The 12,555-nt window shown below is 38.1% G+C and overlaps 1 protein-coding gene across 3 annotated transcripts in view; it reads right to left on the bottom strand.

The window, feature by feature from the left end:
• Window positions 1-1,482: 1,482 nt before the first annotated feature.
• Window positions 1,483-12,555, bottom strand: part of LOC126756675 (uncharacterized) — a 382,720-nt gene continuing 371,647 nt past the window's right edge. For 2 of the 3 annotated variants that reach the window (XM_050469912.1, XM_050469914.1), the window contains exon 10: window positions 1,483-8,040. In XM_050469912.1, the coding sequence (XP_050325869.1) occupies window positions 7,126-8,040 (915 nt within the window). In that variant the 3' untranslated portion in view covers window positions 1,483-7,125. The remainder of the gene's footprint in view (window positions 8,041-12,555) is intronic. The other variant, XR_007666623.1, reaches the window with a different exon arrangement.

Genomic DNA, 12,555 nt, shown 5'->3' with positions numbered 1-12,555 from the left:
AGCATTAAATTAAAAAGGTTTCAAGCTTTATTAGCCGCAATTCAATTTCGAGTGCTCGTGGTTTTTTTTTAAGAAAAGAAAATATTATAGTGTGTACAATAAATGAGAAAAAGTACATGAAGTTGCTAAATTATCTTAAGAAGAAGAAAAAAATTTGAATGCTATACTCCGAAGCTATAATACCCTACACAAATAAAAAAGTTTTCCATAGAAGTACTTGTTTTGATCATTCAGTTTGTATGGCGGCTATAAGCTATAGTTGTCCGATTTGAACAATCTTTACAAAGATTGTAGCGTTGCTCAAAAAAAATATTCTGTGCCAAATTTCATGAAGCTATCTCGTCAAATAAAAAAGTTTTTCATACAAGGATTTGGATTTGATCGTTCAGCTTATATGACAGCTACATACTATAGTAGTCCGATTTGAACAATTTCTGCAGAGATTGTAGCACAGCTTCAAGCAATAACATCTGCCAGATATCGTGAAGATATCTCGTAAAATAAAAAAGTTTTTCATACAACGGCTTGAACCTGATCCTTCAGTTTGTATGGCAGCTATAAGCTATAGTTGTCCGATTTGAACAATTTCTGCAGAGATTGTAGCGTTGTTTTAAGCAATAACACGAACCAAATTTCGTGAAGATATCTCGTCAAATAAAAAAGTTTTCCATACAAGGACTTGACTCCGATCGGCCAATTTGTATGGCAGCTATATGCTATAGTATCCCAATATAAACTGTTTCGACAAATGTTCAACTTTTCAACACGAAAAAGATATGTACAAAATTTCATGTCGATATCTCAAAAACTGAGCGACTAGTTGGGGTATATACAGACGAACAGGAGGACATGGTGAAATCGGCCAAGTGGAGCATATATTTTTCTTTTTATGATAATATTTACCAGATTGATATACTAAGTATATATATACTTCTTTTCTGTCAGAAATTAGAGGTTTCAGCAAACATAAAACTTGCTGACTTCAATGAAAACCTGCTATTTTCATGTAAGACATTTTTTTTTGAAAATAAAGTTTTTTTCGATTTTATATCGAAATAAGGTTGCCTCCTTAATATTTTGAATTGCAAAACTACAGTGTGTTCTTGTCGTAAGAAGATTAGTTTACACCAAAATTCGTAAAAAAAAATGTTTGCTTGTTCAAGATCAAAATAAAAGACCAATAAATTTGATGCTTTAATTTTTTCATATCAATTTAGAGGTTATTACATTACCTTCAACTTACCTACTTATAATTTTATCAAATAATTGGTTATAATGGTTACTGAACTGGCGATTACTTAATTGATGGTTACTTAACCGACGGTTACTTAACTGAATATTACTTAACTGAAGATTACTCAACTGGCGGTTACTTAACCGAAGGTTACTTAACTGACGTTTACTTAACTGGCGGTACCTTAACTGGCAGTTACTTAACCGAAGGTTACTTAACTGACATTTACTTAACTGACATTTACTTAAACAGACGTTTACTTAATTGACGATTACTTAACTGACGGTTAATTAACCGACGGTTACCTCACTGACGGTTACTTAACTGACGATTACTTAACCGACGGTTACTTAGCTGAAAATTACTTAACTGTCGGTTACTTAACTGACAGTTAAACAGTTTTTAACCCTTAAAAATTCAAATACCCTCTTCCCTACCACAGATCGCACGTGGATTATTTTTTCTATAATTTTTTTTTTATCTTTCGTTTCCAGTGAGCTTCAACCTACTATAAATTTCTATAAATTTATATCATTTTCAAAGTATCAACTTTAATTTTTGCTGCTTTACCTTCATTTTTCTATAAATAAAATCCCTTTCATTTTACCCGCTAACGCAAGCATGCTCGCTAAACTTTTTTACCTCCCAAGTAGCTTTCGATTTCATGCCTGTCTTCACACATTCAACGATAGTCGCTTCGCCTTTGTGCTACATTTGTGCTACGACGCGGGACCTTTGTGTCCATTTTCTCGCTTAGAAAGCCCGCTGTGACCCCCGATGCTCAACTTGCCTAGTTATTCCGCTAATGAAAAGCGGACAATATGGACGTTTTTATAGCACTTTATTTTGTTGTTGCTACACTATTTTCAGTACCTATTTCATGCTCTCTGTTAGCAGCAAAGCCTACTGTGTGTCTCGGCACTTCCGCTTTTCATTATTACGATTTTTGCTTTGACTTGAAACACCTCAAAAACGGTAGCTTTCTGTGCTTTGACTTTACTACGGGTTTACAACCTAAATTTACTCACAATGATTTTGTCATTTGTTTCAACAAGTTCACTTATTTTTTATTTTCTTGTTTCCACCCCAATTTTTCATTATCCTTCACTTTTTTTATCGCAAGCTCGCCACTCTGCCTAATTGCATGTTAATTTAAAGGCGTTGTTATGCAAATGCCGGTACTTTTCCGCCCTAATGTCTTGTTTCTTCGAAAGCTCAATGGCGTATTAAAACTCTTGTGCTTCTTCGGTTGTTTCTTCCCTATTAGTCGTCATGCTTATTAAGCGGCACTATTTGTGCTTCAAATGAAATTAATTTAATTGCTGATTTAGGCTAAAGAAATATCGAGGCTTCTCTTGCTTTCTCAAAGTATATTAAAATGAAATTTATAAAGAAAGCTTAGTCTAGTTTGGCTTCTCGAGTTTTATGAGTGCTTAAGATATTGTTGCAGTTATTTTGAAAATAAATATAAATATTTTATGGGTTCCCATGTAGTACTGAGTAGCAGTAGCAATAGTAGTAGAGCTCTGTGGCTCAAACTCTCGAGTACTTACTCGACTTAAAGATGTGAGCTTCTTACAAAAGCAGAAATAATAATGTGAATATATATTAGTCATTAATAGACAGATTAAATTTTCAAGTTGTTTAACTGAGAGTTACTTAACTGACGCTTACTTAGCCGACGATATCTGAACTGACGTTAACTTAACTGATGATTACTTAACTGGCGGTTACTTAACTGACAGTTATTAAACTGAATGGTTACCTAACTGACGGTTGATTAGCTGACAATTACTTAACTGATGGTTACTTAATTGACGCTTACTTAGCTGATGATATCTGAACTGACGTTAACTTAACTGATGATTACTTAACTGGCGGTTACTTAACTGACGGTTGATTAGCTGACAATTACTTAACTGATGGTTACTTAACTGACGCTTACTTAGCTGACGATATCTGAACTGACGTTAACTTAACTGGTGATTACTTAACTGGCGGTTACTTAACTGACGGTTGATTAGCTGACAATTACTTAACTGTCGGTTACTTAACTGATGGTTACTTAACTGACGCTTATTTAACTGTCGGTTACTTAACTGACGTTTACTAAACTGATGGTTACTTAACCGACGATTAGTTAACCAAAGCAATCAGTTTCATCTCCGAAACCTGTAGAACCTGCCATTTCAAAATTTTTCTCTGAATACTGAAGAGGAAATCCAAGTTTCTACAATATCAGTAATTCTAAGGCATGATCCAGTTGACTTCTCTTGCTTGGTTTAGTAATTTTCTAGATAAGATAGATAGCTAAACTGCTACGAAAACAGTCTCTAACTAAGTAAAAAAATGTTAATAAAATACTAGCATGGATACTAACACTAAGGCAATGACCTGAACTACCAAAATAGCTGGGTTCGCGCTGTTTTAAAATCTAAGAACTTCTTAGAAAAATATGATGAAAATGTAAAAAGACAAGCGCCGATAAAAATAATTTTTTTCTGTAAAATTTATTACGAAAATTATTCTAAGTTCGTTACAGATTTGAAGTTGAAATTTAAGAATAATTTAAAGAACTTTCAGGATAAAATGTGGCTATCAGCAGGAGAGTGAATGAGAGATGGAAACACACAGCACTTTCTCCTTCCTTGTTCAGCCTTTGTGAAACTGAGCTTGAAACCTTTCGGCAGTCCTAACTGCAGCGAACCAGGAAACATAGACGAAATTGATATTAGAAAGCGTCATTTGCAAAGATCTTATGATCTATTATCCAACAGTTTAAATGCCTCAACGGACCATGGACCGGCGTTCTAAGCTGTCAAAATGAGATCTCTGTAAGAACTGACTTTAAACCTAATCTTACCATTAAGCTTTAGTTTCTGAAACTGTTTCGATTTGTGGAAGAAAATTTCATGGTGGATCCTGTAGTTTTTCTGTTTTGCTAAGATTGCCAAATAGATATAGTATACTTATATACCTTGCTCGGTATCAAGTGTAGACTTACTTTATTCAGATATTTATTATTTTTCGATCGGACAAAGCTACATAGTCTGAAAAATGAGCAAGATTATTTAATAGAATGCATGTCTTACAAGTCGCCAAGATTACCGGAAACTCATTGAACAATTTATTCGAAGTAAAATTATAGAGCATATGTAAAGTGTATAGTCCGATAGTAACCGATAAATTCAAAGAATAACTTTTGAAGGGATACAATCTACCCAGAGGGCTACATTCAAGACAATACCATAGTCTCTATTGCTAATCCGTAGGATATGTTTACCTTTTTTAGTAATTTGCGAAAGTATCTTTACCTATTAACGTTATGACGAGTATTTCTAAACTTAGATCGCTCAACGAGGTTTGCCCTGCCGTTACAACCTCTGCCAATTGAGATATTCACAGCTCAGCATAATAAGTACTTATTAGAAATAATTTAGTTTTATAATGTATTTAGTTATTTTCGTCTAATTCTTAATATTATTATGCACAAATTATTACTAACTATAAAACACTTTTCATTATTTTTAATTTTCCTGAATTTCTAAAAATTGTTAACATTCACATTTTCACAAAGATTTGAGTCACATTGGGTCAGTAAAAGCTTGCTGCTGTGACTACATGTGAGTTTTTATCTACAGAGCTGATGTTGAAGGTGGTGTGTGTTGAGTTGAAAGGTGGTGAAAATAGAGTTGAGGGCGGTGATTATAAATTTGAATTTGGGGAATATGTAGTTGAAGGTGGTGAATATAGAATTGAAGTTGGTGAATATTTATTTGAAAGTGGTGAATATGTTGTTGAAAGTGGTGAATATGGAGTTAAAGGTGGAAAAAATGGAGTTGCAGGTGGAGAATATGAGGTTGAACGTGGTAAATATAGACTTTAAGGTGGTGGATATGAAACTGAAGGTGGTGAATGGAGTGGAATGTGTTGAATATGGAGTTGAAGATGGTGGAGATGGAATCAAAGATGGTGCATATGGAGTCAAAGGTGATGAATATAGAATTGAAAGTGGTGAATATTGTCTCGCAGGTGGTAAATATGGACTTAAAAGTGGTGAATATAGAGTTGAAATTGGTGGATATGAAGTTGAGGTTGGTGAATATGGAGGCGAAGTGATGAAGTTAGTGAATATCGGGTTGAAGATTGTGAGTATAAGATTGAAAATGTGGTGAATATGAAGTTGAAAGTGGTGAATATGGTGTCGAATGTGGTGAATATAGAGTTGAATGTGGTGAATACGGAAACGAATGTAGTGAATATAGAATTTAAGTTGGTGAGTATGACGTTGAAAGTGGTGAATATGGAGTCGAAGCTGGCGAATATAGAGTTGAAAAAGGTGAATATCCATTTGAAGTTGGCATCAAGCCGAAACCGATTTGTTGACAAGGATTTTTTTGAAATATGAGCAAAAACTTGATCAAGAAATGTGAAGTTTTTGTTAGTATTCTTGAAAATTACAAAAAAATTTTGACTAAAACTAATTTTTAGGGAAAACTGGTCTTATAAACAAGCACAGCAGCAAGCACCATATAACCTACTTAATTTTTGTTTTTATTAACTACAAAAATTTATTTTCATTACTACACATCAAATTCAACTACGCTTAAAATTAAAACTATAACCTATTTTACATACTTTTGGGATACAAGTATTATTACAATATATATATACCTATTTTCGAAGTATTTTATTAACATATGCTTATCAAATTTTCGGCGCATAGAATAAAAAATAGTTGTGTAATGAAAATGTTAATATCACGTTAAACTAAGTCGAGAGAAGTTCCCGGTAACGGTTACCTAACTAATTGTCGCATACCTTTAGGCGCTACTTACGACGATTGTTTATCAAAATAACTATAGCATACCTTTAGGCGCTACAAAAATATATTTGAGCAATGTGATTGCCGGGAATGAGAATTCAACTCCAGTCAGCGCCTTGGTATGCTACAAAACAAGCTCTTTGAAGTCGCGATCTTATCTTACATACGCGGGCTTTATTCCAGCATAATACACGCGAACAAATTTTGGTTGAACTTGAAGTATATTTTGAAGGAATGTGCATGGATTTAATACTTTAAGTTTTTAAAATGAAAAAAACCGAATAATTAATACTGAATACCAGAATTTTTACAGTTTTCACGCCTGCTATCTAGAGCTACCTGTCAGCCGCCTAACAATTAATGAGCATTAGCGTGTCGGAGCCTTAAATCAACATAACGTTGGCAGCTCTGGCAGGGCGCTATGAGCAGTAGTATGCCGTAAAGTTACGTAAAGTAGGTATTATCACACGACTTATAGCGCTTATATATTATATACACATAGCGGACATACATTTATGTACACACACACACGAGCGTCACGACGAAAATTTACAACACATGCTTACGACGATTGTGGCGTAGAATTTTGTGAAAATTTCGCTAGCAGCATTGATGGCGCACAGCTAACGCCGACTACTAACGGACTACTAACTATATACTACATACATACATACACAGAACGGTTTAACCACGACCAGTCGCAATGGTAGAGCCGCGCGCTTAGGCCACTTTGCTAGCCACCTTAGTGTGCTGGCGCAAAATTCATTTCATTTCGTGCTACAGTTTTGGCTTACTGCATTTCCGGCGCTGCTGCTGCCGCTGCTTGGTCGCCTTGTCACGCTTTGTCATGCGCCTACTTCCGGTACTCGGCCATCGGCATGGCGACTAATACGGACATGCTGCGCGCCGGCGGACTATGACAAGCTACACGATTGGTGGTTAAAGTGTTGCTGCGACCACCAACACCACCACCACCAGCACCTGTCATGGACGCGCCAGCACAGACGACGCCGCGCGCACAAAAGCGCGCCATTTGATTGTTTGCTAATATAACGTTCTCCGCGTACTAAATATCCGGTATACTGCGTCCGGTTGCCGACGCCACTGCAGCGCTGCCAGCTGACATTTTGACATCGTCCGCACCGCTGACACTGGTGACGCCGCCGCCGCCGCCCAGCGCTGATTTATTTTTGGCACAGTTGGCATCATGATAGATATGTTCGCAGAGTTTTGGCTCTGAACTGGAAAATTTGCTGAGCTCATAGGCGTTGAGTGCACCGGTGCCGCCGCCACCACCACCACCACCGCTCGCATCGTGCAGTGCGGCTGCATGACGTTCCTGTTCGGCCAACGCCAAGTTGAGATTCAGTTCGCTGTGTTTGCTAAACGATGTTGTCATTGTTGCGGTGTGCGGTGGCGGCGGAAACGTTTGCTGATGCGCCGGCTGATGGTGTGCAGCATAGTAGTGATGCGGCGCTGCGTGCGGAAAGCTTTTCGTCAGCGCGTGCAGACTGCCCGAGCTTACAGTGCGCTCCAGTATTTCACCCCAGTACTTTTCGGAGAGCCCTTCAATGTCGGGCCGTACGCTAGTGAAACTCATACCACCGCCGCCACCGCCGTGATGACTGTGCCCATGATGTCCGTGACTGCTGTTGCTACAGCCACCGGCGCCGCTGTTGGCATTCTTGCGCGCCTGCTGCGATGCGCTGCGACTGAGACTGTTGGTGCGTGCTCGCGCGCAAATGCCCAGCACTGAGCCACCGCGTATGCCACTGCCGCCGCCGCCCCTACTGCTGCTGCCGCCGCCACCGCTGGAGCTGTTGCCGCCTTCGCTGCCATTGTTATCGCCAGCAGCATCGCCACCCTTTGGTGGTCGTCCGGTAGGCGGTTCCGGCGGCAGTGGCAGCGTTGTGATTTCAAAATCAGAATTGATGTGACAACAGGGTGATTTGTGTTCGGGCGTGTCCTCGGTGGGGAAGCACTGCAACGATAACAAAGTGAAAATGATAAGCAGTGTGAAAAAGGAGTGAAAATTTATTGGCGTAGAAATGTGACAGGCTGTGTTTGCATAATTGTAACTGAAAGTGGGTTACACTTTCGAATACACTTAAGGCTTAATTTAAGTTAAATGGTGCAAAGATTAAGTGTTAAACTCTCACTGTTTTTAGGTGCATATTTGGGTAATACCTTCTAATGATCAGTTTATAGCTGAGGCATAATATACCTCATTCGGTAGCTGTAAGACTTTTAACTTAGCCGCAGAGACTCCAAAGAATAAGCTCATTTATAACCCCTACAATAAGAGAAAGCCTTTTCTTGCTGAAGTAAAACTTTCTGCTTTTTTCCGATTTACTTTGCGTCAGAAAAATATTGCGACCGCATAAGTACTGACAGTAAGTCGCAAAAGGGCAGTGGAGCTCAAACCGTCTAACCGACAGCGAGGCTGAGGTGGTCTTCTTTGTCAACTTGTCAACTGCTTTGGAGTTGGCAGAGATTCCTCTATTGCCTATATCGAAACTAGTTTTATCCAGTAGTATATCGATGCCTTCGATAGTGAATGTAGACATTACTTAACCAGCCTCAAGCGCACGGTTTTTGATTTTGAGGCTAGTATTGACCTAGTACTATACAAGTAGGAGTGAATAGTCACTTATCTAAAGGAGGTTGGGTTCCAGAGCGTTAGACCATCATGATCCACTAAAGTTTCCCCAAGCTGTAACCCATCCGTCAAGTAAGTCACTGTGTAGCTGGGTACGTGGAAGCTCTCTGCCAACTGCAGCTCCTACTGTAAGCTACTTTATAGCTGCTGTTGGGATAGAGTTTCCTCTTACCCACAGTTCCTTCGCAGGTATGATGGCAAAGCTAAGATATCTGATATCTGCGGAATTTCACATTTGTGAATGAATTGACCGCCATCTACGCTAAGCAGCTCACAACTTCCGGTCCTAGACCAAGTATCCTCTGGGTACAGCAGCCTCGGATGAGAGACCTCCCTTTTGATGACGACCACTGCAAATGTGTTAAGAATTACGATTTAAGGGCATGCACCTGGAATTATCGATCCCTTAAGTGGGATGGTGCCGTTGCCCAGCTGGTTGATGTCCTCGTAAGATTAAAGGTTGACATCACCACCGTCCAAGAGTGCGAGGACAAGGACAGAGATGGTAGTTCCTTGTTGACAAGGAACACAAAGATGTGGATAGTGGTAGTTCCTTGTATTCATTTGAACGTCGCTATCCGCCTCAAAGCGTGGTTCTTCAACGATCGTGGATGACAAAAATGGACTTTAATGCAAGAATGGGGAAGGATGTGCAAAGAGATCTTTGGCACAACGTTCGGTATAATCAGCCTCCACTATTAAACATCCCCAAATGGGTTGAGGCTGATCGACTTCATCGGGGCCCGAAATATTGTTATCTGTAGTAATAGATTCCAGTATAGGAAAATCATCAAGCTAACTGGATGTCTCTGGATCGAAAATCCACCAACCATATTGATCATGTTGTGATAGACGAAACGTACGTCTCCATTCTAATTCAGTTTTGGTCGTGTGTACGCTCTGAGGACCTAGCATAGACCCAGACCACTATCTTGTTTCAGCGAAGATACGCACCCACCTTTGTGACGCAAAAAACCCACGTCAACAAACACAAGAAAGGTTCGACGTCGAGAAACTGCAATCAAAACAGACAGTCGAACGATTTTCTGCTCGACTTGCACTCCTGCTCCCTGTGAGCATTCATCAATAGCTCGGTTGAGGTTGTAGCGGCAGTTGACAGTCCTTGGCCTGATGAAAATCCGGGCCGTTCCAGTTACGAGACCCGACTGTCACGGAATAAGGTAATTGTGGGACGGCATTTCAAGCTTCGTACGTACAGTTGCAAACGAAACCATTGATTTTCGGAAAAGGCAGAAAAACAGCTGAAATGATGAGGCGTGTCGTCGCAGTAGCCTGACTGCTCTAAGAACAGCCTATCGAATGTCTGTAAGCGAGTGTTGAGCTAATTTTAAGCCTCTACATTTGTCAAAGAAACGCCTGCCATCTCTCAAAGTATTAGTTAGAGTCCTTAGTGATTCATTTAAATCCCAGATTATTCAAACCAAATAGAAAGTGAGGTTAGGTGTTGCCAACTACTTTGCAAACGCGCTGTATAAGAGCTCAAAGTCTTCATTTTCCTTCACAAAATAGTAATTAAGGCTGCGCGAAAAATAAGATTAATTTTCGTAGAGTTCATAGTAGGTGACAGAGCAAAAGGTGAGAGCAATAGGTGAGCGCATAACTTGTTGTGTAAATGTGTGTACGCATTATTGGTGTTATTGCACGACTGACTGTATTTACATTGCCGGTCAACAGCACGACGACGAGTGACTTAATTAAAGCACGTTGAAAGCGAATAAATAAACCAAATTGATTTCAACCAAGCAATCAATGCGTTTGTGTTAGTGGAAGTGAGTGGTAGGCGAAAGTACAAAAAAGTGTAGGAGAAGAGTGAGTCTGCGACGAAAATTTATTGCTTTCTGAATTCATTAAATAAACAATAAAGGCTTTGATTTTGGCACTTACACAATACTTTTTGCGCACAAGGCCAATAAACTACCACTCTCTCTCCCTCTCACACTCCCGTCTCACTTGCATAAATACAGATATACAGTTACGCATTGCGGCATAAATTAAATGCCATTTGATTTGAGTTCATTGATTACAGCAAACATTTTTGATTTATTAGTCATTTGAGTGCGAAATAAATAAATGCACGAATTTGTAGTCTATCCACAGGCGCACGCTTGCTCACACCTACTTATTTGTTTTTTATTGTTATTGTTATTAATTACCGCATGATTTAAGTATTTATTTAATGATAACGCTATAAAATTACACTTGTTTAAAAAAAATATTTATAAATTGTTGCAATTTTACTTTGCTTAAACCGAAAAAATATTATTGAAAAAAAAAAAAATCATTTGCTTTGTCAAGTTGCCGCACTTTTCATGGCAATTCCGCTTGTCGATTGCATACATAATTTATTATTTATAATTGGCAAAAAACCTTAGTTACACAAGCTGGCTTTGGTTGCCAATTTGCACAACAACAATAGCGTAGGATATAATTATTGGCCAAACCATGCTGTCAATTGGCCAGCGTTGCGCAGCAAATTGCCTACAAATTTTTGTTATCCAAACTCGTTGCCGCGCGCAGCCGTGCAGTTGTGTGCAATTCAGTGGAATTATTTACTATTAATTAGCATTATTTTGCTGTATCTCTGCCTTTCATATGATAGCCATTGACATATAATTGATGAATGTCCGCGACTGCAATTTGCAACATTTAACCGCATTTAACAAATTAATGCTCTGCAGAGTATGCTAGAGTGGCATTGAAAGCGCAGTAAGTTTGAAAGCAATAAAAAAAATTAAAATTCAATCAGTTATGAGCTTACTAGGTTTCTTTCGGAAAGCAAAACAACAGTTTGAAAGTCGTTGGTGGTCAAACTTTCTTTGGTCAAAGATAAATAATAACACACTTCGCAAACAAAGAAGTTTACATATAAGAACGTGATTTCGATCAGTCGGTTTGTTTGGTAGCTATATGCTATAGCAATCCGATCTGCACAATTTCTATAGATATTGCAGTATTGCTACAGACAATAACCCATGTCGAATTTCATGAGCATATCTCTTTAAATAAAAAAGTTTTCAGTACAAACATTCGATATCGATTGTGCAGTTTGTATGGCAGCTATAGGTTATAGTGGTTCGATTTGAATAATTTCAGCAGATATTGCCACTTTACTTTAGGCAATAATTCTTGCCAAATTTCATGAGCATATCTCTTTAAATAAAAAAGTTTTCAGTACAAACATTCGATATCGATTGTTCAGTTTGTATGGCAGCTATAGGTTATAGTGGTTCGATTTGAATAATTCCAGCAGATATTGCCACTTTACTTTAGGCAATAACTCTTGCCAAATTTCATGAGGATATCTCTTTAAATAAAAAAGTTTTCTATACAAACATTCGATTTAGATAGTTCAGTTTCTATGGCAGCTATAGGTTAATGTGATTCGATTTGAATAATTTCTTCAGATTTTGCCACTTTACTTTAGGCAATAACCCATGTCGAATTTCATGAAGATATCTCTTTAAATAAAAAAGTTTTCAGTACAAACATTCGATATCGATTGTGCAGTTTGTATGGCAGCTATAGGTTATAGTGGTTCGATTTGAATAATTTCTGCAGATATTGCCACTTTACTTTAGGCAATAACTCTTGCCAAATTTCATGAAGATATCTCTTTAAATAAAAAAGTTTTCAGTACAAACATTCGATATCGATTGTTCAGTTTGTATGGCAGCTATAGGTTATAGTGGTTCGATTTGAATAATTTCAGCAGATATTGCCACTTTACTTTAGGCAATAACTCTTGCCAAATTTCATGAAGATATCTCTTTAAATTAAAAAGTTCTCCATACAAGCTCTTGATTTTTAAAAGTTTGT

Source organism: Bactrocera neohumeralis, chromosome 4, assembly GCF_024586455.1.
Source record: "Bactrocera neohumeralis isolate Rockhampton chromosome 4, APGP_CSIRO_Bneo_wtdbg2-racon-allhic-juicebox.fasta_v2, whole genome shotgun sequence".
NCBI lineage: Eukaryota > Metazoa > Arthropoda > Insecta > Diptera > Tephritidae > Bactrocera > Bactrocera neohumeralis.
This window is presented reverse-complemented; position numbering and strand designations above follow the sequence as displayed.